Source organism: Chaetodon trifascialis, chromosome 9 (genome assembly GCF_039877785.1).
Source record: "Chaetodon trifascialis isolate fChaTrf1 chromosome 9, fChaTrf1.hap1, whole genome shotgun sequence".
In the NCBI taxonomy this organism is placed as follows: Eukaryota; Metazoa; Chordata; class Actinopteri; order Chaetodontiformes; family Chaetodontidae; genus Chaetodon; species Chaetodon trifascialis.
Genome location: NC_092064.1, coordinates 10,283,574 through 10,309,146, shown reverse-complemented (window position 1 = coordinate 10,309,146; position 25,573 = coordinate 10,283,574). Strand labels below are relative to the sequence as shown.

Sequence of the window (25,573 nt, the reverse complement as noted above, 5' to 3'; positions counted from 1 at the left end):
AGCAGTCCACACACCCAGCACTTCAGTCAAAGAATTTATTGTCTCTGTAAAACCTCTAAAGTCTGCTTCAAAATACAACTATCCACATGTTCGTACCGCTGAATGACAACACATCATGCACACAGTGTTGCTTAGAACAGCAACTTACATATTCACAGACTAAACCTTCACAGGTAAAAGCAACACGATATCACTGTAAATCTACTGATAAAAACTAAATACGCACAAAATGCAACACATCAAAAACAATCCTCGGCGAGAAAAATCAACAAGACCAGCACAGGAGGCTTAATATTGATTGTAATACAAGGAGTGTGCGATGTGTGAGAGAGTATGGTCAGACACCAAAAGAAGTCACACAGATCTATCAAATCTGCGGGTCGCTAAATACAACCTGAGGGCTTCGCTTTGGACTCTTTGATGTAATGTTGATACTGGTGGGATCTCCTGGGGGGGTCAAAGAACTGATCCTGAACCACATGACTGATGAGAGTTGCGTAAGCTTCCATCAAAACACAATAGCTTCTTTTGTAAGTATTCTTTGATGTTTGTTATTTGGCGAATTGAATGTTCTATGATGGTGCATATTTGCTAAGAGATCATTTGCCTCTGTGTTCTGGCTCATAATAAAAGGCTGATTTTGGATGGCCAAAACATTCTGCTTTTCCTCTTTGAAACACACACAACAGTGGTCCCATCGAAACAGTCCTTCTTTCCATCGTCAATCTGGACAAAGGATCTAAATGGAGGAGCTGCAGTTTGTGATATTTCAGCTTCAGATTTCAGATGATCCAGCAACACCTCCTCTTTTGACAAAGGTGTTCCAGTCCAGCTCTCTATCTCCCTGACAGGTAATGCGTCCAGCATAGTGTATGCTATACAATGGTGTATGGACAGTGTGATTAAGACGAATGCTACCCCAATAGCAAGCTGCACCCATTTTTGCACAACCAAGGTCTAATTTGTTTGCCGGAGTCCACTCTTCACCTCCTCTTCATGCATTCTGGGGGATGTTTCCTTTATTCTTCTATGGATGTTCGTCTGAGCTGGAGGAGCTGGGCAGCAGAACACACTCCTGTCTCCTGCCCCTTTTCCGCCTCCTCTTCGCAATTCGTAGCCTCCTGCGGATCACATCTAGAGGACACACGCAAACAAACAAAAACAGCTTGAGAATACAAAGGACTGGTCAGAGGATCAGAAGCGCTCTGTGATGTCTGAGCCGTGCGTGGTCCACCTACCTGCTACGCTGTCGTAGTCCTGCTGTGGGTCGTGCCAGTAGAGACTTGGCATGGTCCTCCAGTGGCGGTACAGGCGCGTGTGAAGCACCGACAGGGTCAGGAGAACCAGCAGGAAGCCCAGCGCAGCTGCCGCCCACACAGCCTCGTCTGTCCTGGGGGTCCTCGGCAACCCCTTACTCACAACACCAGCTTGGGCGTCGGCCCCTGCGTCCTTGTTGCATTCGCAGTGTTCGCCCGCCTTGCAGTCGTCACAGTCGTGGCTGCCGGGCGCGTGTTGTTGTGGCTGGGGCGGCGACTCCGATTGGGATGAGGAAACAGAATGGAAGCCGGTCTTTCCACTTTCGTGTGTGTCACTGTGTGTTTGCTTATATTCCAACTCTCTCTCTTTGACATCCACTACTTCCTCATCCTTCATCATGCCATCTGCTGTGCTGTCTTTATCAGAGTGTTTTTCTTTGGAGTCCCTCTCCATGTGTTGCTTAACAGAGTCTGTACCTTCATCTTTGGAGCTGAGGGCTTCCGGCCTGGCAGTGTGGTTGTGTTCACTGTTCACATCTTCTGCACGAACATCCAGCCCAGCAGAGGGGCTTGGATTTCTCAGGGCAGTGCGTTTAAGATTGGGCTGCTGTCCTGCTGTCTGTAGTCTTAACCCACTTTTCTGAGACCCTGGATCCCCAAATCCTAAAGACAGATTTGTGAGAGTCTCAGACATATTTGATCCCAAAAGAGTTGTGGGCCTGGGTCTGAGGCCCTGATTTATATTTTGGATCTTAGACTGAGAAGGCACTTCCCTCGGACCAGGGGGATCTGACAGAGTACTGTTCCCTGGAGGAGAATCTGCTGATGGTCCAGGCATGCTGTTGTAGCTCTGGACGTCCGCTGTCTTTGTGAGGGTGGTTCTGTTGGTCTGTGTGGCAGCTCTTATCTGCCTGCTTTTGCCTTCCTCTTTAATCTGCTGCAAGCTTTCCTTCTTCGTGTTGGACTCCTTCGCCCCATTCAGCAGAGGAGAGATGGTCTGCTCACAGCATCGCCTCACAGACTCCTGGGGATTTCCAGCGACAGCTACTTAGAGACATCTACAAGACTAGTGAAATGACTCTTCTATGCAGTGTTACTGCAGTGCCTGCAGAATGACTGATAATCAACATCATGCAAAGGAACAAAATCACGTTCCAACCTTCATTTTTCCTGCATGCTGCTGCTGGTGCCGCTCAGCTGACCGGGTTAAGAGCAGGTTGTACGTCCTGCTTGGGCTCACACCACCAAACTCATTACTTGCAGATGTTGTGGTCTCCAGCCAATCACAGACATCTGTGGACGCCACGGAGGACAGCTCCAAGGTACGACCCCACGACAACAAGGCCACTGGCTGAACACAGAGCAAACATACACTCACTCTCTGTCTTCCATCGGCTGATGCTGACCTAATTTAATGAGCCATAATACTCTTTAAATCACACTTAGGTATTGAGCTGAATATTGAGCTAACGTTGAGGCTATTTCACATGCTTGGTTGAACCACTAAAACTGGTTTGTGTAGCATTAAAAAAAAAAGATTACAGATTTGGGTTTGGCTGGCTGGCTATTCAGCTGTATTCATTTCAGAGAGTCGATGAACCGACCAATCAGACAGAATATGCAAACGAACAAAAATATTTGGACTCTCCTGTGACTTGTGGTCAAAGAGCAGAGGTGAAGGGTTTGTCTCACCATGCGTTCACTGAGCTGTGGGTGTGGGGTAATGACGTAGTCCGGCAGACAGGAGCGGGCCAGGACAGACAGAAGCAGACGCTCGTGGAGAGGAGCACAGGGGTGGTAGAGCAAAACAGTGGCTGCATGCTGGAATATGTATACACACAAACACAGGCACACACGTGACGGTCATTGTCCACATCCTCTCCGACCACCACACCGTCTGATTTTTCACCCAAATCTATGACACTCAGCAGCTGAGACTGAGATCTTATGATAATGTTAACGTGGTATGTCTTCCTATCTGTTCATAATGTTTTTCAGCTGACAAAGATTCCTCGGGGGAAATGTCTGGTTTCCTCTGTGGAGACCAAACCACCAGCAGTGATCTAAGTGTACTCTGGCATCACGTTCTGATAAAAATCCCTGACATGCTGTGACTGTTTGTTGAATCCCTGAAAATCAAGGAAATCTGTTCAGTGGCAGCTCTGCTATCAAAGCTCCAGCAGGTAGAATGTGAGCGCTGGCAGACTTCTCTGTATTACTCTTAATTTAAGTCACAACGAAACATTGATTATGTCTTAACTCCACAGTGTGATGAATGTCCGGCTTAAACAGACTGAAATAAAGCAGCAGGGACTGTGATTCACCAGTCTGCTGCCTAAAACCACTGAACTCTCCTGTGCCTCTATCAACCCCATTCATGCAAATGACGGCAAATAACTGATTCTTCACTATGGTTTCATATCAAATGCTGTGAAGTTGTAGCTTTTACATAATGGGTGAAGCAGCGACATGGGATTAAGGATAAGGATAAAAAGTACAAACTTTACCACAAAAAATGTCAATTTCTTCACTGACGCCCTGAACACAAATGTCTATTCACATGCTTGACGGTGCGACTTACGTGTAAATTATTGATCCACCGTTGAGGAGGACAGTACAAGTACTCTCCACTCTCTGCCCTTACTGGTCTGTACGCCCCACTATAATACACACAAATACACACATATTAATATTGACAAGGCACTGAAACCAGGAGTATGCAAGGATAGTAAAGACACTGCTGTGCCCATGGGAATGTGTGCGCATGTGTCAGCGTCTCCTATCCTGCATTGGATCATCTCCCCAGTTCTTTGGAGCATGAGTATTGTATGTCTGTCCGGACAGCCTTACCTGTTGGGGATGGTGCGGTTGTAGGAAATCGATTTGTCCATGCAGATCTGCTTGGCTGGCTGCAGCGAAAAGAAATCAGGTCAAACTAGTATAAACACCCAGTCATCAATCACCTGACTTTTCACCTATTTGTTGTTGATTACAAGACAAGGAAGACGTTTCAGTTAACTCCAAATTAGGCTGCGACTGGCATGTTTGTGATAGATCAGTGAACACTTTTCAAAGTGAAAACAGGGCAAAGCACCTGTTAATGGCAAGCATTACGGTCAAATGTGCAAACTTTGAAATTTGATGTCTCCCTGAGTGTTATCCCACTGGGCTTTGATTTTAGGAAACACCCAAGTTATGTCAGTGTCTGAGAGCCAAAGGTTGGGGGGAAATCCCAAGTAAAATGCTTGGTGATGAGTTTACTCACCTCAGGATCATACACCGTGTCAATACTGCAAAGTCTCTGCAGATAAGAGGGAAAATGTGAACAATGCTTACGCCACTGATAAAGGAACCTGCTCCAGCCAGTAGACCCGGCAGTGCCAGATGGACAATCATTACCGCCACATTTTCTTTCCCATGATTGTTTCACCTTCCTGGCACACAGTGTGTTGCGGCCCACCCCACCCATCTGAGCCAATGAGGCTGTGGAGATCAATGTACAACACAGGTGATAATGGTGATCCTTACCTGAGGAGGCTCCGGCCAAGCAGACACTGGACAGTCCCAGGAAAGGGTATCCTCAGGTAGATCTCTATCCAAATAGAGCTATCACACACACACACACACACACACACACACACACACACACACACACACACACACACACACACACACACACACAAATACGTCTAAAATAACTGAACGTAATCTATATTCTTCACACACGTAACACACACATACCAAACACACGGCAGATATCAGCTTGTACCTTTCCGTTGTCGCACGCTGGCCCCGGAGACTGGGAGACATCGCAGCGACCCAAACTGACCCACAGCGCGGCCAGCACAGTCACTGTCAGCCGCGGGGAAGTCGTTTGGCTCGGCATGGTGACAACCGGTCAGTCATTCGAGTGTGACCAGACCCACATTTAGCTAGTTGCCATAGCTTTCCACTGGTCGTCTAGCCACACAGAGACTGACAAAGAACTGACCTTTCATAATCCCAAAACACAGTTTTTCTGGAGCCATAACAGAGGAGCGGTGAGACGTGCCGGTGAAAAAGATAACTGTCCCACAGCGCCGTACGTCCGCTGTCTTCCTTAAGCTCAGCTAAAAACAGCTAGCTCTTCCACATTTTAGACTGAACTATTGGCCGAGGCTCGGCAATTTAACGCACAGAAATGTAAAATAAGGTGCTGTGCACTGCCATGGCTACTTCGTCAGTGTTTGATACACAGTTTACTAGTCATTTAGCTAACTACATTGTTAAAAGATTAACTACGTGTTCCGTATCGATTTCAAAATATAATCGCTGCATCGTCTTACTTCAATTTTTATTATCTTTGTTGATATCTCATCTCTCCTTTGTTCCGGATTTAATGAGTCAGTTGCGTATTTCATTTGATATCCTTTAGTTACGAACGTTCCAGTGTTTTTTCTTGTTTTCATTGTAATTTAAATTATAACGTCGTTATTTTATTTTGAACATAAAACATCATTTCCGGGAGTACACTGATTCTGGTATTTCTGGCTAACTTTACTCAACTGTTAAACTACGGAAGCTAGAAAGGAACGTAAGACAAAAGTTTGACTACTAGGATATTAACCCGTGGTAATAACTCCGAACATCCTCTGGGAGGCGACACGACAGCATTATATGGTTTAAATCAACAGTGATTGTGTCTCTTGAAGTTGTAACAAGATCACTACAGGAAAAGCTTTCTCTCGGCGACCCTGTTCAATCAGTCAGTATTGCTTCTGCGCAGCTCTAAGTAGAGCAAGTAAGTTTATTCCACTGGAGTTGTGCGGCAGCTATCATTTACAATTCGCACGCACCGATCTCTGCAATTGGTATTTACATGCTAGTGCTTTACCTGTAGGCTATAGTAAAACTTATCAGACGATACCTTGTTCTCGTACAGATATTGTAGATAGGCTGCAGCATCGCTGCCACTACACAGAAACAGGCCTTACCTGTTGGCTCAGGTAAACCTGTCATTCAAGCTGGGTACCGCCCACAGGTCAGATTTAATAGCCCTGGTTTCTGGTTGCTTTCAAAATAAAACAGACTTATGAAAATGCAGTAATCTGTGAAATAGAAGAGTTCAGTCTGCCAGTTGTGCCACCAAGAACAAAAATTATAAGTGAAAGCAGTGGAGTTGGCACGTTGAATACATAGTGGGTACATTTTCAGCAATGTCAAATATTTTCTTTCAAAGCGGGTTTAATTTTGAAACTCGTGAAAGAAAGTCTCTCTGATTTTCGCCATCTTCACACTTTCCCTGTTTTCCCCACCCACAAAAACTCTAAAGCTCACACACATACTCACACACCTTGTCGTAAAGGTGTCCAGGTGGATCTGTCAGAAGAGACTTTGGGTCCCTGGACAGGGGACACATCTGGACCTAAATGGAGTCCACCGTCCTCACAGGTTTGTTGTCTTTTGGACTTCAAGCTGTTTAGCAGCCTACTTAGTTTAGAGTTTGAGTTTTGGCTTATCAATTTCTTTAACCAACAGACAACAATCATTTCAGGAAGAAAGCAAATGATCCACTTATTACTGTTTTGCAGAGGTGTTTCTACTAATAATATAACCCATTTACACAAAACAAATACTTTATATTCTTTCCTTATGCTCTTCAGGGTGTGGCACTGCTCTGAATTGCTGTAACAGTTAGGCAATCTACTGAATTTATGGCAACAAAAAGTAACCATGCTTTAGGCAGCAGTTTATTGATTTAGAGCCTTACCTTTGATTACTCTGTTTTAATCTGGCTGTCCATTTAAAGTGGGACAGTAAGGAAGTGCAGCCACATAATCCCCTCACCTGTTATGATGCAACCAACATGAGAGAAATAGGTTGGTGATTCTCTCTGCAGACACTGGTGAAGCATTTTAAGGATTCTAAATAAATAAAAAAAAAAGTATAATAGATGATCGTCCACCAGATGTCTCTAAGTCCATCACCCTGTACTGTGTCACTCCAGGTGGAGCTGGCACTGCAGATGACCAGCAGACAGCTGCAGACTCTCCTGGTGGTGTGCAGCCTGTTGCAGAGGTAGAACAGCCTGTAGACCTGGGCAAGGTCGAGGGCGACAAGAGTCAACCAGGAGACCCTGCAGGAGCAGGATATGGAGAGGTGAGCAGGAGAGCTACCTGAAAAACAATCATTTGAATAAAAGGTGCATGGACCCATATCACTTTGTCACCAAGTATTATCTATATTTCAGGCAACAATAAAAAAAAAGACACATAAAATACATCATTTATGTGTAATTATTCTCATCTGAATGTATTCGAAAGATTGTGCAGGACACAGTGGATAATCTCTGCCTTGTCATTCTGTCTCTGACTAGGAGCTGTACTCATTTGACAGCTCTCTGTCCTCGTCGGACAGCGAGGACGAGGGTATCGGGAAGAAAGACAAGAAGAAGAAGCTGAAGAAGAAGAAGAAGAAGAAAGTATGTGTCTCAAAAAGCTCATTTCACCATTACCCAAGCTATCAAAACTGTGTCTTTCACTGTTGGCGAAAATGGGACAGACTGTATTAAGACTTTACATTGCAGAAATCATGGGCTCTGACTTCAGAGAGAAGAGGGAAGTGCAGTGAGGGCTGCACCTAGCAACAGGAGAGAGCGAGGAATGGTTTTCATTTGTTTAGAATGCAGATCAACTGTCACTTTGGCTCACGGCATAGCTGAAATGGGCGTGTGTGTCCTCGTGTGTTCTTTTGGTGAAATGCTCGTTGCTTGTGCACGTTCTTTTGTGTGTTGCTAAGTGCTTGAGGGCCCCCTCCCTTCTGCTGCACTGCCTTCTCTAAGCAGCAGTAAAGCCTCGCTCCAGTGCGCCCATATTACTCATTCGATTTGGTTCTCATTTGTTGTTTTCACCAACAAAGGAGGGTATAAATAAACCTGCTCCATGTGTACACAGAGTTGAGCCATAACTTCCCTGCTTCTTTTTCAACAGGATTCCAGCTCATCGTCCTCCTCCTCCTCTTCCTCCTCTTCTTCTTCCTCCAGTAGCTCTTCGGATAGTGACAGTGAGGTAAGTTGTGGCATGGGTGCTGCTCAAGGTGATGTGGAGGAATATTGCTTCCACGCAACTCCCGTCTTGCTCTAACATGCCACACGTCACACACCTCTCACAGAATACCACAGAGCTCCGCCTGAGACTTGATGAGGAAAACTTATGGTTCACATTGATCATTTTGCAAGGACTTGCTGCTCAATGCACAGCTCTCAGCATTCCTTCAGCTGAAGCCAGAAATATTTCCTCTGGAGACAGCCAGGCTGATGGTTTTATAGTGCACACTTTTGTTTATGTAAATCCTTCAGAAATCTTTCCTGCAGCTTTGCTACATTAAGTCTTTGGCCACAAGCACAAACGACTCCACATCAGTCCCATCTAACTGTGTCACCGCCTCAGGTGAAAATACTGTCAAAGCCGACAATGCAGTCTGTTAAGAGAACATTTTGGGTGTCACATTGTCTGCATTTAGAAATCTAAAAACTGAGCTTTTCTCACGTCTTTTGGCAAGTTGGGGGATAAGCACATCAACCCTCCGCGGGCGTGCTTCCTCAACACTTTCAGCCTTCAGCTCCAAGCCAAAGAGTGCACAAATACTTCAAATGTTTCACCCTTTTGTTAAGTTTGGTAAAGTTGAACTTCAAGTGACTGCATTCACACAAAGGTATGATGTTCTGCTCCTTTACTGAGGGCGTGAGTGGAAAATCAGGAGACTCAGGAAAACCGAGTGACTCAGGCTCTTGCAAGCTTTTCACACAAAGGACAGAAACAAAGTGAGAAGTTGAATTCTTGCATTCCACAAATGTGTTACCACCCATCAGTCCACTGGTCATCGGTTAACAGATCACAAGAACACAGCAAAGAAAGAGCGTGTGTACATAACAGTGGAATGCTTGGGCTTTGGGTGGAGGCTCCAGTGTCCTCGCTCTGATAGCGGGCAGGTATCTGACAGGAGAGGAGCACACACCTCCAGTCGTGATCATAAAGTTATATTTGACCTATGTCACTTTGTTTGGAATGGAAACGCCCCAGACATCCTAAATGTGTTGGGGTGTGTGCAGGCTTACATGCATGGTTACACAGAAGTGCTAGTGTATGCTTTTATGCATCCAGTATGTGTGTAATAAAAGCCATATAAACAGAGTGTTTGTTAAATGTTAAATTATCTAACTGTAGCGAAGGAAGACAGTTCATCATATGAACCTAGTGGCCGACACCCAGCTGTGATGGCTTTGTCTTTATTTCTACTTTATTGAGCAAATTTAACACTCACTTCATGCACGAGCACACATACTGTACGATGGAATCTGTTAAAAACAATACGCAGTTATGGAAGAAATAGTGTTCCCTTGCAGGATGATAAGAAGAAGAAGAAGAAGAAGAAAAAGGAGAAGAAGGATGAGAAGAAAGATTACGTCTGGGACAAAGTTATCATATATCAGGCCGGTAAGTGAAACACAGCATTTCTCATTTGCACCATGAAGCTGTTTTTAGATGACTGCTGATATCAAGTCTGCTGAGGTGCATGTTGCTATTTTCATTATTAACCTGTGGTCTACATTTGAATGTGTGCAATGTTTCCAGGTCCTGATGGCCAAATGGATCCGCAGCTTGCTGAAGGTCTGAAGATGAGCCAGGTGAGCGTGAACTCAAATGACCTTCCCTCTGAAATACGCTGTTGCTGTTAAATGTGTCAATACAGGATTTTTTTTTTTCCTTTTCTTACTTCAGGATTTCAACTCATCAGATGATGAGGACGACAAGAAGAAAGAGAAAAAGAAGAAGAGGGACAAGAAGAAGAAGAAGAAAAAGAAGAAGGTAAGTACAAATCTTCCATAATGCAGCAAATTATACAGCAGTATCTACCTGCTGAACTGGATTAGCATGCGCCAATAAATTATACATGCAATGAAAACAATGAAACATTTATATATGAATCACACTTTTAACCTTTGTTACTGAATGTTACTGTACTTCCTCTCCCCCAGGATTCGTCCTCTTCCTCTGACAGTTCATCCTCCGACAGTGAGGATGAGAAGAAGAAGAAGAAAAAGAAGAAGAAGAAAAAGAAGAAGAAGAAGAAGGTAACACTATTGTCAATTGTCTGTTCTACATCTGTGATGAAAATTTTATGTGTTCACTTTTTGTTTATTCTTCTTTCACAGGACTCCAGCTCCTCTTCCTCAGATAGCTCCTCCTCTTCTTCATCCTCTTCTGACAGTGAGGATGACAAGAAGAAAAAGAAAAAGAAAAAAAAGGACAAGAAGAAGAAGAAAAAGAAGGACAAGAAAAAGGTAAAACAATGTTCATGTTTCATAGGAAGTAAACCTACATTTCCAATCCGATGACATCATTTTAATACGTGACTCGCTGAATAAATAATAATGGCTCCAGCGTCGTTGGATTGATGATGAATGGATGCTAAAAGATTTTTTTCATTTCCCCAGGATTCATCTTCATCTTCAGACAGTGATAAAGATAAGAAGAAAAAGAAGAAGAAAGATAAGAAAAAGGTAATCCTGTGACCCTGGCAGGGCATTTGACTTTTTGTAGCTCAGTAGCTCAGTTTTAATGGCATTATACATCAGTTATGAACAATATTTGAGTTAAACTCATCACACATTTCTTAAAGCACACCTGTAGAGCAGCGTGTGTTCACTTTGCAGACAAACTTTCACACGTCTTCTGAGAAAATGAGCAGTGGCTTCTGTACCTGTCAGTGCCTGCAAGGGAATGTTATGAAGACGCATAGTTGCCACACTGAGTTAGCGCCTCACATTGTTTATCAGCTTCATTCAAATAATTTTCCACTGCACAGACAATGAATGGGTCTGTAGACTCGGATCAGTTTATGATCTGTCAACAGGTTTTTAAGCGTGTGCGTGAACACGTCCCTGCGTACAAGGTGCAGTAAATATAGTAAGCCCGAGCGTGTTTGTGCTTTTTCACAGGATGAAGAGGAGGATGAGCTCAGCAGCTCAGCAGCGACTGCTCTTTCAGCAGCTGGTGAGTGTTTGCACTGTTTTGTTCTGCTGAAAAAAAGACAGAGTAACCAGAAGAGAGTAGATTGAAATGACAACAATAAGCGTCATCGTAACCGAACCTGCTCATGACGTTTGCTGCAGGTGGTGAGGTCGCAGAGCCGAGTGCTGATGGAGATCAAAAAAAAGCTGAAGATGCTGACAAGGTGAAATTAGTCACACTTATTGTCTGCATGCCACACACACATAAACAAATACACAGAGAATCATTGTTTTCTTTTGTCTTGGCAGGATAAGAAAGAGGAAGGCAAGCTGTCCTCTTCATTGGCTGGTACGTGTGCTCCTTCTACAAAGCAAGATTAGGCTGGAGGATACTGTGTTGTTTTGGTTGTAATGATGTTTCCTGTCCAGCAGGGGGAGCATTAACTGAAGGCATTGAGGATGGCCACCTGAGTGATGATGAGGGAGAAGGAGGAGAGGAGAAGGAGAAGAAGAAGAAGTTGAAGAAGAAGAAGAAGAAGAAGGTAATGATGCTGTGTACATGCTGCTTAACAGAGAGTGCATTAGTTCCTCCTCTTCCTCATGTAACTGTTTTTTAGATGAGCGTTATGCTACAGTGCATTATCAGCAAGATGACAGTATGCAGTGATTTCTCTCAAAAACAATTTCTGTGCTTTGCAACAGGATTCTGGCTCATCTTCAGACAGCGATGATGACAAAAAAGACAAGAAGAAGAAAAAGAAGAAGAAGAAGGAAAAGGTATACAGAGAGATGTGGAAGCAGTCAGTTTAGAGAATCAGTGTGTAACAGATCGAAAGAAGTCTTTCAGTGTGCAGGCAGGTGAAACTCTCATTTGCTCACTGGTGTGATTGTGTGTGTGTGTGTGTGTGTGTGTGTGTGTGTGTGTGTGTGTGTGTGTGTGTGTGTGTGTGTGTGTGTGTGTGTGTGTGTGTGTCCAATGCAGTTATACTGTTTGAGTCTGAATGTGAATATTTGTATTTGATTTGATCCATAGGACTCCTCCAGCTCCTCCTCTTCTTCATCTGATAGCTCCTCCTCAGACAGCGAAGATGACAAGAAGAAGAAGAAGAAGAAGAAAAACAAGAAGAAGAAGAAGGTTTGTGTCTTCACAACACTTTGGCATATGGCTTTTTTTCGCCCTGCTGTTCAAACTTATCATGTCATCCTTGGCTCTCCTACTCTTTACAGGACTGCAGCTCTTCATCTTCCTCCTCCTCTGATAGTGAAGACGATAAGAAGAAGAAGAAGAAAAAGAAGAAGAAGAAGAAGAAGAAGAAGGTAAAATGTGAAAAGTGCTGTGGTTAACCAGTGAAAATGAAAAAAGTTAGATTATTTGACTTTAATGAACAAAGACTTCTGACTTCTGTGACTGACTGACTGATATTCTTTCTAGAAGTCCGACTCTTCTGATGATAGCTCCTCTTCTTCCTCATCTTCTTCTTCTTCTGATAGTGATGACGACAAGGTGAGATCACACACACACACACACACACACACACACACACACACACACACACACAAATGTGATGTTCTCTACTTAGAAATTTACTCATCTGCACCCAAGTTAACAGAGCCGCACAATTCATTGTGAGTCCATGTTTGTTTGTTTTTTACTTTAGAAAAAGAAGAAGAAGAAAGATAAGAAAAAGAAGAAGAAGAAGAAAAAGAAGGTGAGAAAAGTCACAAAGTCTTGAACAAAAACCTTAAAAAAGCGTACTGCTGGTGATCTCTGGTACTACTTTATGAATGAAATGTGATTATCATTATTTCTTTTTGTGTGCAGGATTCCTCTTCTTCTTCTTCTTCTTCCTCTGACTCCTCCAGCGATTCTTCTAGTGATGATGACAAAAAGAAAAAGAAGAAGAAAAAGGATAAGAAGAAGAAGAAAAAGAAAGACAAGAAAAAGGTAAAGCAACGCGGACGTGTTGTTTAAGTCCAAAGCAGTCTTCTGCTGAATACATTAGTAGGTGCTGTCTCCTGTGTATAGTGAGATGGTAGTAACACAGTTATCTTGTTTACATCCATCAAGGACTCAGATTCTTCTAGCAGTGATGATGACAAGAAGAAGAAAAAGAAGAAGAAGAAGGACAAAAAGAAAAAGAAGAAGAAGAAGAAGGTGAGAGCATACCATCCCAGGTTTTTGGGTGATTATGAATTAAAAAGTTCTGAACAGCTCTGACAAAAAACCCCACAAACATCAAAAAGCCGAAACAGCCAGAAAAAGTAAAATGAAGCATCTTATTCTGCTCGACATGTCCTGCAAAAACATGCTGCTGCTGATGTTTGGTAAGTGGAAATTGCTGAATCACCCTGGCAGCAGGTGGTGTAGTGACTGAACAGAGACTTTTTGCTTGTTTCAGCTCAGAAGGAGACATCACAGCGTTAATGATTTGTGACGTGTATTATCATTATTTCTTTTTGTGTTCAGGATTCCTCCTCCTCTTCTTCATCTTCTTCTTCATCCTCTGGATCCTCCAGCGATTCTTCTAGTGATGATGACAAGAAGAAAAAGAAGAAGAAAAAGGACAAGAAGAAGAAGAAGAAGAAAGACAAGAAAAAGGTAAAGCAATGTGGATGCGTTGTTTCAGTCCGATGCAGTCTTCTACTGAATGTACTAGCTGCTGTTTCCTGTGTGTATTAAAATGGGCCATGTCCTCAAAAAACAGCAATACAGTAACACAGTTACCTTGTTTCCGTCCATCAAGGACTCAGATTCTTCTAGCAGTGATAATGACAAGAAGAAGAAAAAGAAGAAAGACAAAAAGAAGGTAATGTCTGGTGCAATGAAGAAAAATATATTAATGCTCATTTTCATTTTCACACAGCATGGATGACTGGAGTGTTGTGTGCTTTGTATTTGAGCAGGACTCATCGGGTTCATCTGACAGTGACAAGGAAAATAAAAAAGAGAAGAAGGACGAGAAGAAGAAGAAGGTAAATTACTCATGAAGGGGTTATTGTTGTCAGAGTATGTCATGTGAAGGTGAAATGACTGAATCTTATTGGTTCCCTGTTTGGTCATCAGAGTTTGGTTTTGCTTAAGTTTGCTTTTAAGATAAAAAAGATTATGGCCGCCATGATTTCTCCTAACAGGCTGTCTATTTGCCGTCTGTAAGGTTCACTTGCCTTTTCATTTATCCTCCATGTGTGTTGATGGTGTTGGCTTCATTCCAGGAAAGCCCTGATGCTAAGCAAAGCGGCGAGCCAAAACTGGAGATTTCAGGCTCAGGTGGCCGCGGGCTCTCAGCTCCCAGTGGCAGCAGCTCTAAGCCAGGTGGTGCTTCGGGCACCTCCTTTGCGTCACTCCCCTCCAAACCTGTCGTGAAGCTGGATCCTCTGAATCCTTCAGCGTCCTCCACGCCCTCTGCCTCCAGCTCCTCACTGAGTATTGGAGATCGGCCCTCCGTTCGCAGACCTCAGAGCCCCATGGAGTTCCTGATGGGGAGCCCCAGGAGATATGGAGACACGGGGACCCGTACCACTACCCAGCAGTTCTCTAGTGACACATGGAGAGGCCCCAGGCCTTACCACTGATGAAACGCTGTAGATCCAAATAGATGTTACTGATCATTTTTTTTAAAGCATGGCTTAGGTAACATTGGAGGAAGTTGAATGTGATGATGTGATACGCTTTATTAATGCAGTGTCTGGATTGTATGCATGGAAACTGTGTTGACCCAACAGACAGAATAAAAGGAGATGGCTTTGATGTGGTTTCTGGTGGAAGACAGAGGTTAGTGGATAAAGATGCATTGTGACATGATGAAACTTTTCATGTTTTAGTAGTTTTAATTGGTAAGGCACCTTTAAGGCAGAAATATTGATGACACTCATGTAAAAAAAATTCAAAATGCTTGCTTTGCACAATAAAATGATATGATTTTATGTTTTGTCTGGTCTTATTGTTACTATTTTGATAATTTAGAGTCAAGATTATATTGAAGACAGTCGGCTTATGACGTGCACAGTACAGTTGGTTCCTTGTTGAGAAAGTGTCACCTTCTCAAATATGTAAAGGCAGAGCATTTATGCCGGTATGAGAGGTTTACCTGTAGCACAAGCCTGATGTCTCACAGCGGTGCTTCCCTACATCTCAGGTTCTTCAGGCACACAGCAGGAACTAATGTCATGGTCACTCTAGCTGTTTGTTGGCTTTGAATTGAGCCATTTTTATTGTGTCGTGGCATCTGAATGGAGACACAAATGATGTTTAATACTTGGTAATGCTTTAAATTACAGCGTAAACATTTGGTTGCCTAAATATCAGAGGATACTAACTGGACTCTCTAACACCAGTTTTCATTGTTTGATCGTTCACAAAAGTACATAATGTTCCCCAGTATTTTTAATAGCTGCAGCTAAGGAGGTATAGCTATCTTCCAAAGCCTTAGCCTGTTTTTTTCTTCTTCTTCTTCTTCTTTTTAGTCCCATCAAAGATAATAATAACATGATACTGCTTATAAAAAGCACTCCATATTTAAATGCTAACACTGTAATTTCTTTCTGGCATAAAAAGTGCATTTATTAAAAGTACTGCACATACAGTGAGTACATTTTTGAGCTACCTGTACTTTACGCAACCTGCTTTAATGGAACTAGTTTTATGAATTTTCTAGAATACGGTGAGATTTCTCTTGATCAGCAGGGATCTCTAATCACTTGTTTCATGAAAAAGTTTGTACAAGAACAAACTAATACAGAGATGATATGGTGGAGATTTTTTTGAGGTGCAAACCAGATCATATAGAATTGTTGAATGACCTTGATCAGGTCACATTAAGGTGATATGATTTCGATGTTAATGCAGAGGTGATAAAAAATGCCATTCTGCATAATAAGAAGTATAATTTAAACTTCTAACTACGTTTTTCTGATAATAGCACTTTTATCAAGTGAAACTTAGAATGCTGCAGTTTCACTTGTAATGAAGTATTTTCACACTGAGTTATTGATACTTTTACTTAGGTAAAACTTTAAATGCAGGAGTTTTTCTTAGAATGACTTAACTGAATAGAGAGTAATAAATATCCATGTAATTCATGTAGAAACAGTGTATCTCAGTATCACCGTCACACTGAATATTCAGACTTGTCTGCCTGCAGGTGTGTACTGTGTGTGTGTGTTTTCAGTGGCACTGTGCGCTCCTGCCCTGTGAAGGAGCCGCCCTGCGCCAGGTGAGTTTAGTCCAGGGGAGGCGGCGGCTGGGGGCGTGCCCAGGTCAGGTCACGTGTTTTAGGTGAGACGATCTCAGATTGTCATCGTCTGATTCTCGGTGGTCACTTTGGGAGAAGCGCACGTAGAGGAGTCGCCATGTCTTTCTCTCTGGACGCAGGTAGGCACAGAGTTACGCGTTTTCCGACGCTGGTTGACTGGAGCTGAAGAGTAACAGGCATTTCAGCCAGCGGAGTTTGCGCCTGGCACCTTACGTAGCCTAAAGATACACCTGAGAACAAGACCAAAATGCGTAAACAAAGACAGCAAGGTGTCATGTTTGTAGGGAAAGCTTTGCTCTCAGCTCCTGGTGACAGCTCTGATCGTTGTCCCTCTTTCATTCATCACCTCGGACCTCAAACCTGCTCACCGTCTGTCCCTTTCACATGTGTGCAGCTTTGGGTGGGGAAGAAGAGGCGGTGAAGAAGAAGGAAGCTCAAAAAGACGAGTTTAAGTTTCCTTGGCAAAAAGGGGATAAGGTACGTGTACATTTGAACAGTTACACAGGTGCTGAGAAGTAGAACTTGACAAAAGTGTGTTTTGTGGTGTGAAATGAATCTCCAGGTTTTTGCCTCTGGTTAATCTGCTTCACTTGTGCCCTTCTGCTGCCAGCTCTTGGGCATAGCACACTGCGGCCAACACATTTCTTACTCTACGCTGATTAATTATGATTACACGCCTCAAACCTACGCTCAAGCACAATCAACTATTCAATCAAAGTCAACTTTTGCCATTTTTTTTAGGAACACAAGGACAAGTGTGACAGCAAGGACAAGTGTGACAGCAAGGACAAGTCTCACAGCAAAAAGTCAGAAAGTGACAAACAGTCAAAGGATGGAGAGTCCGACAAGAAGAAGAAGAAGAAAAAGGAACTAAAGGATGGAGAAACAGCAGGCACCTCATCCTCTTCCTCTTCCTCCTCATCTTCCTCCAGCAGCGACGAGGTAGAGATCTTTCTAAATCAGTTTTTGATATAAAATGACTTCAGTCAGCTAGGCCTTGATGTGTTGGATTTTGGGCACATCCACACCCACAGGCCGGCTTTTGTTACTTCCCAGCTCAGCTTGTAGTTCTCAAGACCTCTTGCAAGCGAAGTGCAGCTCGACAGGAATCATACCTGCTGTCACACCTCAATGGTTGGTGCATGTGGAACCTCCACAACAGGTCTTACCAGCACTGTCAGTTATAATGAGATCTGACCGCCACACCCTTCTGTGTGTGTGCGTGCGGGCGCTCTTTTCATCTACATTTCACGCTGTTGTCCAGATCTGCAGATTGATTTTCAGCTCATTAACTTGCTGACAATCTCGGAGCAACTTGTGCTATCGTATCACTTTTAGCCTGAGTTCCTTTCACTTTTGTTGCATGTTCGTTCAAAGTAAAGAGAACAACATGACAGGTTCTGCATGCAAATGACTAAAGCTAAAGTGCTGAGCCAAGCCCAGGGTGGGAGACCAGAGAAACAGGTCAGATAAGGGAATCATGAAAGAGCTGTTGTCATATCACCTCCATGAAAGTGAACACCCTGCTCGCAGGCCTGTCACGGCCTGACTAGAATTTGTAGCATTCCCGCTCCAAAAAAGATTTAGGTGCTTGTTAGGGCCCATACTGTTGCCACGGCGATTCATACATTAAAGATACGCAGGATCTGTGGCGCTCAGGATGTTCTTTCATAAATCATGTATCCTCTCTGCAGTAACAGCATTGTCCTCTTTGTCATTTCAGGGTTGAGGCTTCCTGGGGGACTGGACTGCACCGCTACTCTCCCATGATCTCGTCTGTAAAGTTACTGCGTGTGGTTGAGCGTGCAGCAGTACCAGCTTTCCTTCCTGTCCTGTCACGATTGGTCTCACAGAGACACACTGGTCTTGTGTAAACAAGTGTGCTGATCCCTAGAAGTAAATGCTCTGACAACAAACATCATGTCTGCAGGATTTTTTTTAAAAGTGCAGTGTGTTTTCTTTGCCACAAGATGGCAGCGCCGCCTGTTTTTTTAAGGTCAATTGAAGTTTGAAGTGGAAGATTAAAGCAAGATCTATACATGAGGAATACACAAAATACAGCGAGTGTTGTTGTCTGTTATTGTAATTAATTATAATCAATTTTATCAAAATGATAATGTCACTTTATATGAGTAAGTGTCAACATGCTAAATAGCTCCTTTGACTGAATCAATTCAAAGTTTAAATCCATGGTCACCTTGGTATTTAGATCCTTTCTGAAGTAAAAGTACCACTGTGTAAACACATACTGCGTACATATACAAGCTCTTCATTTAAAAGTAAAGATACAGAAGGAACAACAGCAACGTGTACTTAAAATGTGAAGAAAAAGTTAAGAGTTATGATGTTCTATATTATAATGTATTGTTACTACTGATGCATTAATGTAGAAACAGCATTTTGATACTATTACACATAACACTGCATAGTTTACTTCATAGAAATGCATCATATTTAATGAAATGAGAACATGTTTTGTATGTAAAATTATCCCTGGGCAAAAAATGAAGCCTTTCACTCACAATACATAACAGCACTGAGCAAAGGCTCACCCGTTTACCTGACATCAATATTCAAGTTACTGTGAACCCCAGCTAGGACTGTCAGGAGAAGAGAATTGCAGCATTTAGCGTTGAGGATCTCCTTCAGGTCTTTTGAATCTTTCATTGGGTGCAGAAAAAAAAATGGAATGGTTTCAGAAAGGAATCAATAATAAATCAAGCATGCATCTTTCGAAGGTTGCAGAAGAAACCAAGTTTAACCCATCCATCATGTTCAAACGTTTATTCTCACCCTTTGAGGGAATATTGAAGGGAGAATCAGTGGATGATTTATAAGAACAGTTTCTTGATGAATTGATCTGTTCCAAAGGTACAAGTGTGAGGATTTGCAACTTTTCTTTGTTTTATGTGATCGTAAGCTGAGTGCGTTTGGGTTTGGGATCGTTTGTCAGACCAAAGACATTTTTTTTTTTTTAAACCAAATGATTCATTGAGTAATCAAGACACGCTTATCAATAAGAAACAGCAACTTCTCCCTGTGCCATGTGTGACACTACACAGTGTGCTCTCATTGTCCTGCGTATTAATACATCTGTGCGAATGCCTGTTAAGTGTATTTGATTCAGAAATGACTAAAGTTTGACATGTTGTGCTGCAGAAACCCAATCTGCCCTTGGGTGAAGGCAGAAAACTAGAGGTACACACTTCAGACTTTTAAGATCTGACCCAGTGTACTGGATGTTTGTCAGAACGGGAGCTGATGCTGAGAAGCAGAAAGAGAAAGTGAGTGAGAGTTGAATAAAGAGAGGGATGTGAGGGCCTCTGGACATCCTTAAGATCCTCTAACTTGTGCCTTATTTAACTGTAGTGACAGCTAAACGTGTTTTCTGCCAACAGCTTCAGGGAAGAGGAAAGAATAGAGGGATGCATGGACAGATGGATGTGCAGGGCACTGGCCCCATCATGCCGTCCCCTTTGATTTTCACTTTCTCAAAGCCTAAAAATCAAATTAGGGAAAAAAATTCAAACATACTTCAGTCAGGATGTTCTTCTTTTGATGTTCGGATGCTCCTTTAGTGAGCAAACTGCTACAGCCACATAGCCTGTGAGGTAGAAAAGATATAAGCAGCTATTTAGTGCTGAAGTGAGCAAAGTGTGATCAGTGGATCAGAGTGATTAGAGACCTGAACACAGGTTGTTTGATGCAGTCTCCCTCAGCACATTCTTTTAATCACTGAGTAGTCCCTTTAGCCTACAGACACTGATCTGCATCCAAAAACTACACTGCTTAAAAAAAGTGAAGGCAACACTTAAATCACACAGTGTTGAAAATCTTTGCTGACGTTCATTGTATAATTTGTTGGAAACAAAATGATGTAACAACGGTCAGTGGAAACCAAAATCATCAACCCACTGAGGGCAGGATTCAAAATCACATCAGAAATCAAAGTAAAAAAATTGAAATCACAGGCTGATCCAGCTCTCATGAATTGCGTCATGGCGACTCATAATGTGTCTCAGCAGTGTGTATGGCCTGACGAGTCAATGGATGGTGTCCTGGGGGATCTTCTCCCAGACCTGGATCAGGGCATCGGTGAGCTCCTGGACAGTCTGTGACAGTACTTGGAGGCGTCAGATGCACCGATACATTATGTCCCATAGGTGCTCAATTGGATTTAGGTCGGGGGAACGTGAAGGCTAGTCAGAGGCATCAGCGCTTTGCCATCCAGGAACTGCCCACACACTCTGGCCACATGAGGCCGGACATTGTCCTGCAGCAGGAGGAGCCGAGGGCCCACTGCACCAGCGTAAGGTCTGACAATCCCTCTGAGGATTTCATCCTGGTTCCTAACAGCAGTCAGGGTACCATTGGCTGTGACATGGAGGTCTGTGCGACCCTTCGCGGATATGCCCCCCCCAGACCACCACTGACCTATCGCCAATCCGCTCATGCTGGATGATGTTACAGGCAGCATAACGTTCATCGCAGCATCTCCAGACTCTGACGCCTGTCACATGTGCTCAGTGTGAACCTGCTTTCGTCTGTGGCCCTGCCAATTCTGGTGGCAAATGCCAGTCGAGCTGCATGGTGCTGGGCTGTGAGCACATGTCCCACTAGAGGATGCCGGGCCCTCACGCCACCCTCACAGAGTCTGTGAGAAGAATCAATCAGGAAGGATAAGGACAGAGCAATTGTCTGCGGCCAACACATGCAAAACCATTTCCATTTTGGGGGTTGGTTTTCTTTTGCCTCTCCATTGCACCTGTTGTCACTTTCGTCTGCGCCAAAGCAGGTGGAGTTGAGTCACAATCACTTGTGCTTCCTAAATGGACAGAGTGACATCCCTGAAGCTTAACTGGCTTGATGTTATACTGTGATGATTAAGTGTTGCCTTCATTTTTTTCAGCAGTATATAATCTTTGAGTTGATTCTTACAATATCCCCCATATTGCTGTTTCACATGCAAACTCTTTGATTAATGAAGATAAACATTTTCAGAATAACTCATGCATTTTAATGTTTTCCCAAACACTTTCTACTCACACTTTATCTGCAGTCTGGGTTGTGTGTGCTGGTGCCTTTTGTTGCCTCTGATGTGTGACAGAGTGAGTGAAGAGCTCGCTGACATTTCCATTACAAGTTATGAAAATGACTCAGGGCTTGATACAGCAACAACGATCAAAGAGGCTCATAGATTCTTGCATAATTGAGGCAGAATGGGAAAATGTTTTCCACAAAGCAGCAACATGCAGCCTTATTATTATTATTATTATTATTATTATTGTTGTTGTTGTTGTTGTTGTTGTTGTTGTTGTTGTTGTTATGGGCCAATAAGATATTACAAGTATGCAAGCCATGTACCCATTCCAAAAATATGCGCGCGGTACCGATGAGAATTTTCTATTAATTCTATTCTGTGGTCGCACCGCAGGGGGGCACGAACGTCTCTCTCTCTTTCTCGACCAGCGTCAGCGGTCTCCCAGCAACAGCCGGGCTCGAGCTCATCTCAATCATCCGTCTCCGAGGACCGTCAAGTCATACACACAGCCAGGCTACAACAGGAAGTCGGTTGGATCTTACCTAAAAAATAAAAGCATATTAAGTTCAGGTGAGTTTCTCACAGGTTGTCTCATTCACTCCAGGCCTATTTGGAGTGGACTGGAGTAAAGTGGAAACCTTGGAGTGGTGAAGACTCATTTGTTTCAAGGTTCAGTTTTCCATCCATCCATTATCTATACCGCCTATCCCTTTCGGGGTTGCGGGGGGGGGGGGGGGGGGGGGGGGGGGGGGGCGGCTGGAGCCTATCCCAGCTACAATGGGCGAGAGACGGGGTACACCCTGAACCGGTCGCCAGCCGATTGCAGGGCAGGTTCAGTTTATTTTATTTTATTTTTTTGTTCTTTAACTTTACAGTTTTCTTTAACACCCAATTTCACTGCTGACAAATTTTGCTTTTTTTTTTTTTTTTTTTTATTGTCGAAAATACCTACAGCACACACATATAGAGGAGTGACCCTCGGTCCTTTGTTAAAAATGTGATTTACTGTCTCTACGCCTGTTCCACATTACATTGTAGGCTGCAAGCTGCTCCGCTGGTGTTTTATTTCGAAAAATATCAACCGGAAGTCGTGTTGTTTCCAATGCTGTCTAATTGCGATCAGGTCAGCTCAGCTGCTGCAGAACAGACAGAGACCATGGAGCGCAACAAGACGCGTTGGAGAGACTCACTAAGCGGACGGGAAAAGTGCCAGTTTCTGGTCAGTTTGTAAGTCCGTTTCAGCGACAGTGGGCAGATTTTCTTCCACAAGCAGGTGGACACTGAGCAATTGTGAGCGTGTGGAAACTGACTGGAGTGGTCCAGGAAAGAAAATAGTGTTGGAGTGACCGGCAGCTACCAAAGAACGGAGGAAAGGAGGAGAGAAGAGCGCCCGAGGGAGACACGAGTGCTCGTTGGATTGATATGCTCTCTTTGTTAATTTTTCAACACCTTTGAACATATCACGTTATTTTTATTTTTGTTATTATTATTGTCGTTGTTTTGGGGGAAATGTCGCTGGTGAGCGCTGCGTAAAAAAAAAAAAAAAAAAAAAAACCCGGACTGCTCATGTCTCATGCCGTTCGAAGGAACAGTTACTTTTCTTCAACGAAACTGTGAGCGGAGCTGAGATTTCACAGAGAAGGAGACGCTGGGCTGAGACTGAGAATCAGCCACCTAACAGTTACGAATCATGGTGAAGTTTCACAACTCGGACCTCTGGATAGCCTGGATGGTCATGTTCTGCATGGAGGGTAAGTTGTGAGACACTTACAAACTTGTGCACTTATGCCCAACTGCAAGCAAAATGCACCTTGTACACAATCCTGCACAATAATAATGATAATAATAATAATAATAATAATAATAATAATAATAATAATAATAATAATAATAACAGTTTGTAGGGAACATATTTTTAAAAGGCTTACAGATTTTCGATCACGTGTATAAGTACAATACATCTGCATCAGTGCTGCAAAAACAGATGTATCTGGAATTAAATTGTGCCACGGGCTCAACCTCCCCTCTCCAAGAGCGCGTGCCACAGCCATTTGATTCCCCCCCCCACCCCCCACCCCCCCTTAATACGGTATGTTTGGATCAGGCTGACAAATCCCTAGCATTTCCACAAAAACTAAAGCACCGATTTAGGATGACTTTTCCCCAGTAGTCGCCATGTCATCTCTCCCCAAAGCACTTTTGATTGTGCACATCTTATCCATAATGCGCTCTGCCGTGCCTGCTATCGCTTTTGCGCGTCTTACACAATAAAGATCTTTTCTTTTTTTAACAACTATTATTATTATTTTTTAAAACCAAGCAGCCACCACCGATACACATTAAAACGAGGCACAGCGGTAGGAGGGTCTGTGTTCTGAAAGAGAAACGGAGCAGACGGTGGAGGGCTGCGCTTGTACCCGCCCGATTAACGTGAAGCATGGTGGCCGGAGAGCAAGGAACCCCAAAGGAAGATCACTATATATTCCAAGAAGTCCCCAAAGCGGACATTGTACTCTATGCGCGTCTGTGGGACTGAAGAGCAAGTCTGACAACCTTTTCTTACATTTTTATCCTAGGTGTGTTAGTAGTAGCAATCCAACAATATTAGGAGTGCATGCAAGTTTAGTGACTCTGTCATACTTAATGTTGGCTTGTTGTTGTTTAATATCCATGAAAATTTGAAAATGAGAATTTAAATTTTGTGTGTGTGAAAATCCATATAAATCCAGTGAAAGCAGCAAGGAAGTAACATTCAGAATTTGCAAGAACAGCCTAAAGAAAAGATTAATGGTACCCATTAGTAACTGAGCATCTGTTGTAAATGTATTCATGCGATAGGGTGTTTTCAAAAGCATTATGAGTTGCCTGAAATGATACTCAACTTTCTTTCACTTAATGTGTAAAGTGCGTCTTTATCAGAAAAATAGCAAAGCTGAGCAGAAAGAAATGCTGAAAAATGGCAATCGAAGCCCCTTATAGCCTCATGTCAGGGCACAAAGAGCATTTCCACTGAACCATGCTGGCACACACACACACACACACACACACACACACACACACACACACACACACACACACACACACACACACACACACACACACACACACACACACGCATCGGCCTGACATGTCAATTTGGACAGAGCAATTGTGTGGGATTGAATTTAGCTCTGATTGACCAGGTGTTTCACTCCACTGCTCTCTTATTTAGCTGTATACCTCAGCAGTGAGTGGATGTTTGCTGTCTTGTCAGCTTAACTCAGGGCTACGCACACACCCACACACATGCCCTCAAGTTCATTTGATTCGATCAGTGTGACCCTTTGTTTGGTAAAATGCTTCAAAATAAAGCTGTGGACGGTGGCCACCCCTTTTCTTCTTCGCATGTCCGTCCAATTCAAAAAACGCAGCCTTTGTAACGAGTGGATGTTAAGGTCCGCAAATGACTTCACAGAAAGAACAAACTGCTCAGCGTGTGAGAGCTCAGCAGCTCCATTAACAAGCCCACTTGTTCAGAAAGAAGCTGCACTGGCAGGACAGTTTTTCTTCTCTCCTCGTCCTGCGTCTTGGTGGGGAGCTGCCGGTGTTTCTATAAATAAGTCCTGATGCGGCGAAGTCAGTATTGATTGTGGTTCCTTGTTTTGGCTGTGTGCACCGACCTCCACTTTTAGCATGTCAGACATTGTCACTGGATTGATCTGATCTGTTCGTGATGTTCACTGACACCAGATTGTTTCGGCTTGTTATGCAACGGGCCCTGAATTGTTTCTCTTGTATCTACAGTTCTAACATGCAGTGCCACCCAGTGCGTGCTTGTAGCTGTGGGCGAACGCTGAACAGTCAAAAAGAAGTGAAAAGAGGAAAGTTTTGCAAAGCAGAAAAGTGTGAGCAGCTATGACAGGAGGAAGTAAAATTCAAAAGTGACTTGGACAGGCGTCAGCAGGCGGCCAAGTTCGTGGCAGGGCCCTTTCTACTTTCAGTATTAGTTAGAGGACATGTCTTGTCCTACTTAAGCCATCATCCCTCCCCAGTT

General features: G+C 43.4%; 3 protein-coding genes and 3 long non-coding RNA genes across 7 annotated transcripts in view; 5 read left to right on the top strand and 1 right to left on the bottom strand.

The window, feature by feature from the left end:
• Positions 1-21: 21 nt before the first annotated feature.
• On the bottom strand, positions 22-5,531 carry tp53i13 (tumor protein p53 inducible protein 13). Its single transcript, XM_070969863.1, has 9 exons — positions 5,026-5,531; positions 4,785-4,862; positions 4,522-4,557; positions 4,107-4,165; positions 3,838-3,916; positions 2,949-3,077; positions 2,416-2,607; positions 1,239-2,280; positions 22-1,134 (listed from the first exon to the last, which is right to left on the bottom strand). Exons 1-9 carry the CDS (start codon positions 5,140-5,142, stop codon positions 1,028-1,030), a joined length of 1,839 nt encoding a protein of 612 aa, XP_070825964.1. The 5' UTR covers positions 5,143-5,531; the 3' UTR covers positions 22-1,027.
• A 1,774-nt stretch (positions 5,532-7,305) lies between these two features.
• On the top strand, positions 7,306-8,297 carry LOC139335874 (uncharacterized). The gene is made up of 3 exons (XR_011602451.1): positions 7,306-7,394; positions 7,612-7,716; positions 8,225-8,297. It is a non-coding gene; the product is annotated as an uncharacterized lncRNA (long non-coding RNA).
• A 1,325-nt stretch (positions 8,298-9,622) lies between these two features.
• On the top strand, positions 9,623-10,809 carry LOC139336536 (protein FAM133-like). The gene is made up of 6 exons (XM_070970669.1): positions 9,623-9,730; positions 9,869-9,921; positions 10,016-10,102; positions 10,273-10,368; positions 10,450-10,578; positions 10,732-10,809. Exons 2-6 carry the CDS (start codon positions 9,883-9,885, stop codon positions 10,807-10,809), a joined length of 429 nt encoding a protein of 142 aa, XP_070826770.1. The 5' UTR covers positions 9,623-9,730; positions 9,869-9,882.
• Positions 10,810-11,437: 628 nt separating this feature from the next.
• On the top strand, positions 11,438-11,780 carry LOC139336804 (uncharacterized). Its single transcript, XR_011602496.1, has 3 exons — positions 11,438-11,471; positions 11,557-11,596; positions 11,677-11,780. It is a non-coding gene; the product is annotated as an uncharacterized lncRNA (long non-coding RNA).
• A 1,942-nt stretch (positions 11,781-13,722) lies between these two features.
• On the top strand, positions 13,723-14,220 carry LOC139336805 (uncharacterized). Of its 2 annotated transcripts, none has more exons than XR_011602498.1 (3): positions 13,723-13,846; positions 13,992-14,054; positions 14,149-14,220. It is a non-coding gene; the product is annotated as an uncharacterized lncRNA (long non-coding RNA). The 2 variants fall into 2 exon arrangements; XR_011602497.1 differs by having other exon boundaries at positions 14,152-14,214.
• Positions 14,221-22,680: 8,460 nt separating this feature from the next.
• Positions 22,681-25,573, top strand: part of igsf11 (immunoglobulin superfamily member 11) — a 94,557-nt gene continuing 91,664 nt past the window's right edge. The window contains exon 1 of the mRNA XM_070970903.1: positions 22,681-23,291. Coding sequence (XP_070827004.1) covers positions 23,231-23,291 — 61 coding nt within the window. The 5' untranslated portion in view covers positions 22,681-23,230. The remainder of the gene's footprint in view (positions 23,292-25,573) is intronic.

What these genes read in the sequence shown, in the direction of transcription:
- tp53i13 (XM_070969863.1), bottom strand. Translation starts at nt 5,142, where the DNA reads ATGCCGAGCCAAACGACTTCCCCGCGGCTGACAGTGACTGTGCTGGCC. An exon ending in ACACGGTGTATGATCCTGAG is followed by an intron (nt 4,166 to 4,521) that starts GTGAGTAAACTC and finishes TTTTCGCTGCAG; the next exon opens with CCAGCCAAGCAGATCTGCAT. An exon ending in AACCGCACCATCCCCAACAG is followed by an intron (nt 3,917 to 4,106) that starts GTAAGGCTGTCC and finishes TGTGTATTATAG; the next exon opens with TGGGGCGTACAGACCAGTAA.
- LOC139336536 (XM_070970669.1), top strand. Translation starts at nt 9,883, where the DNA reads ATGGATCCGCAGCTTGCTGAAGGTCTGAAGATGAGCCAG. An exon ending in AAGGTCTGAAGATGAGCCAG is followed by an intron (nt 9,922 to 10,015) that starts GTGAGCGTGAAC and finishes TTCTTACTTCAG; the next exon opens with GATTTCAACTCATCAGATGA. An exon ending in AAAAGAAGAAGAAGAAGAAG is followed by an intron (nt 10,369 to 10,449) that starts GTAACACTATTG and finishes CTTCTTTCACAG; the next exon opens with GACTCCAGCTCCTCTTCCTC.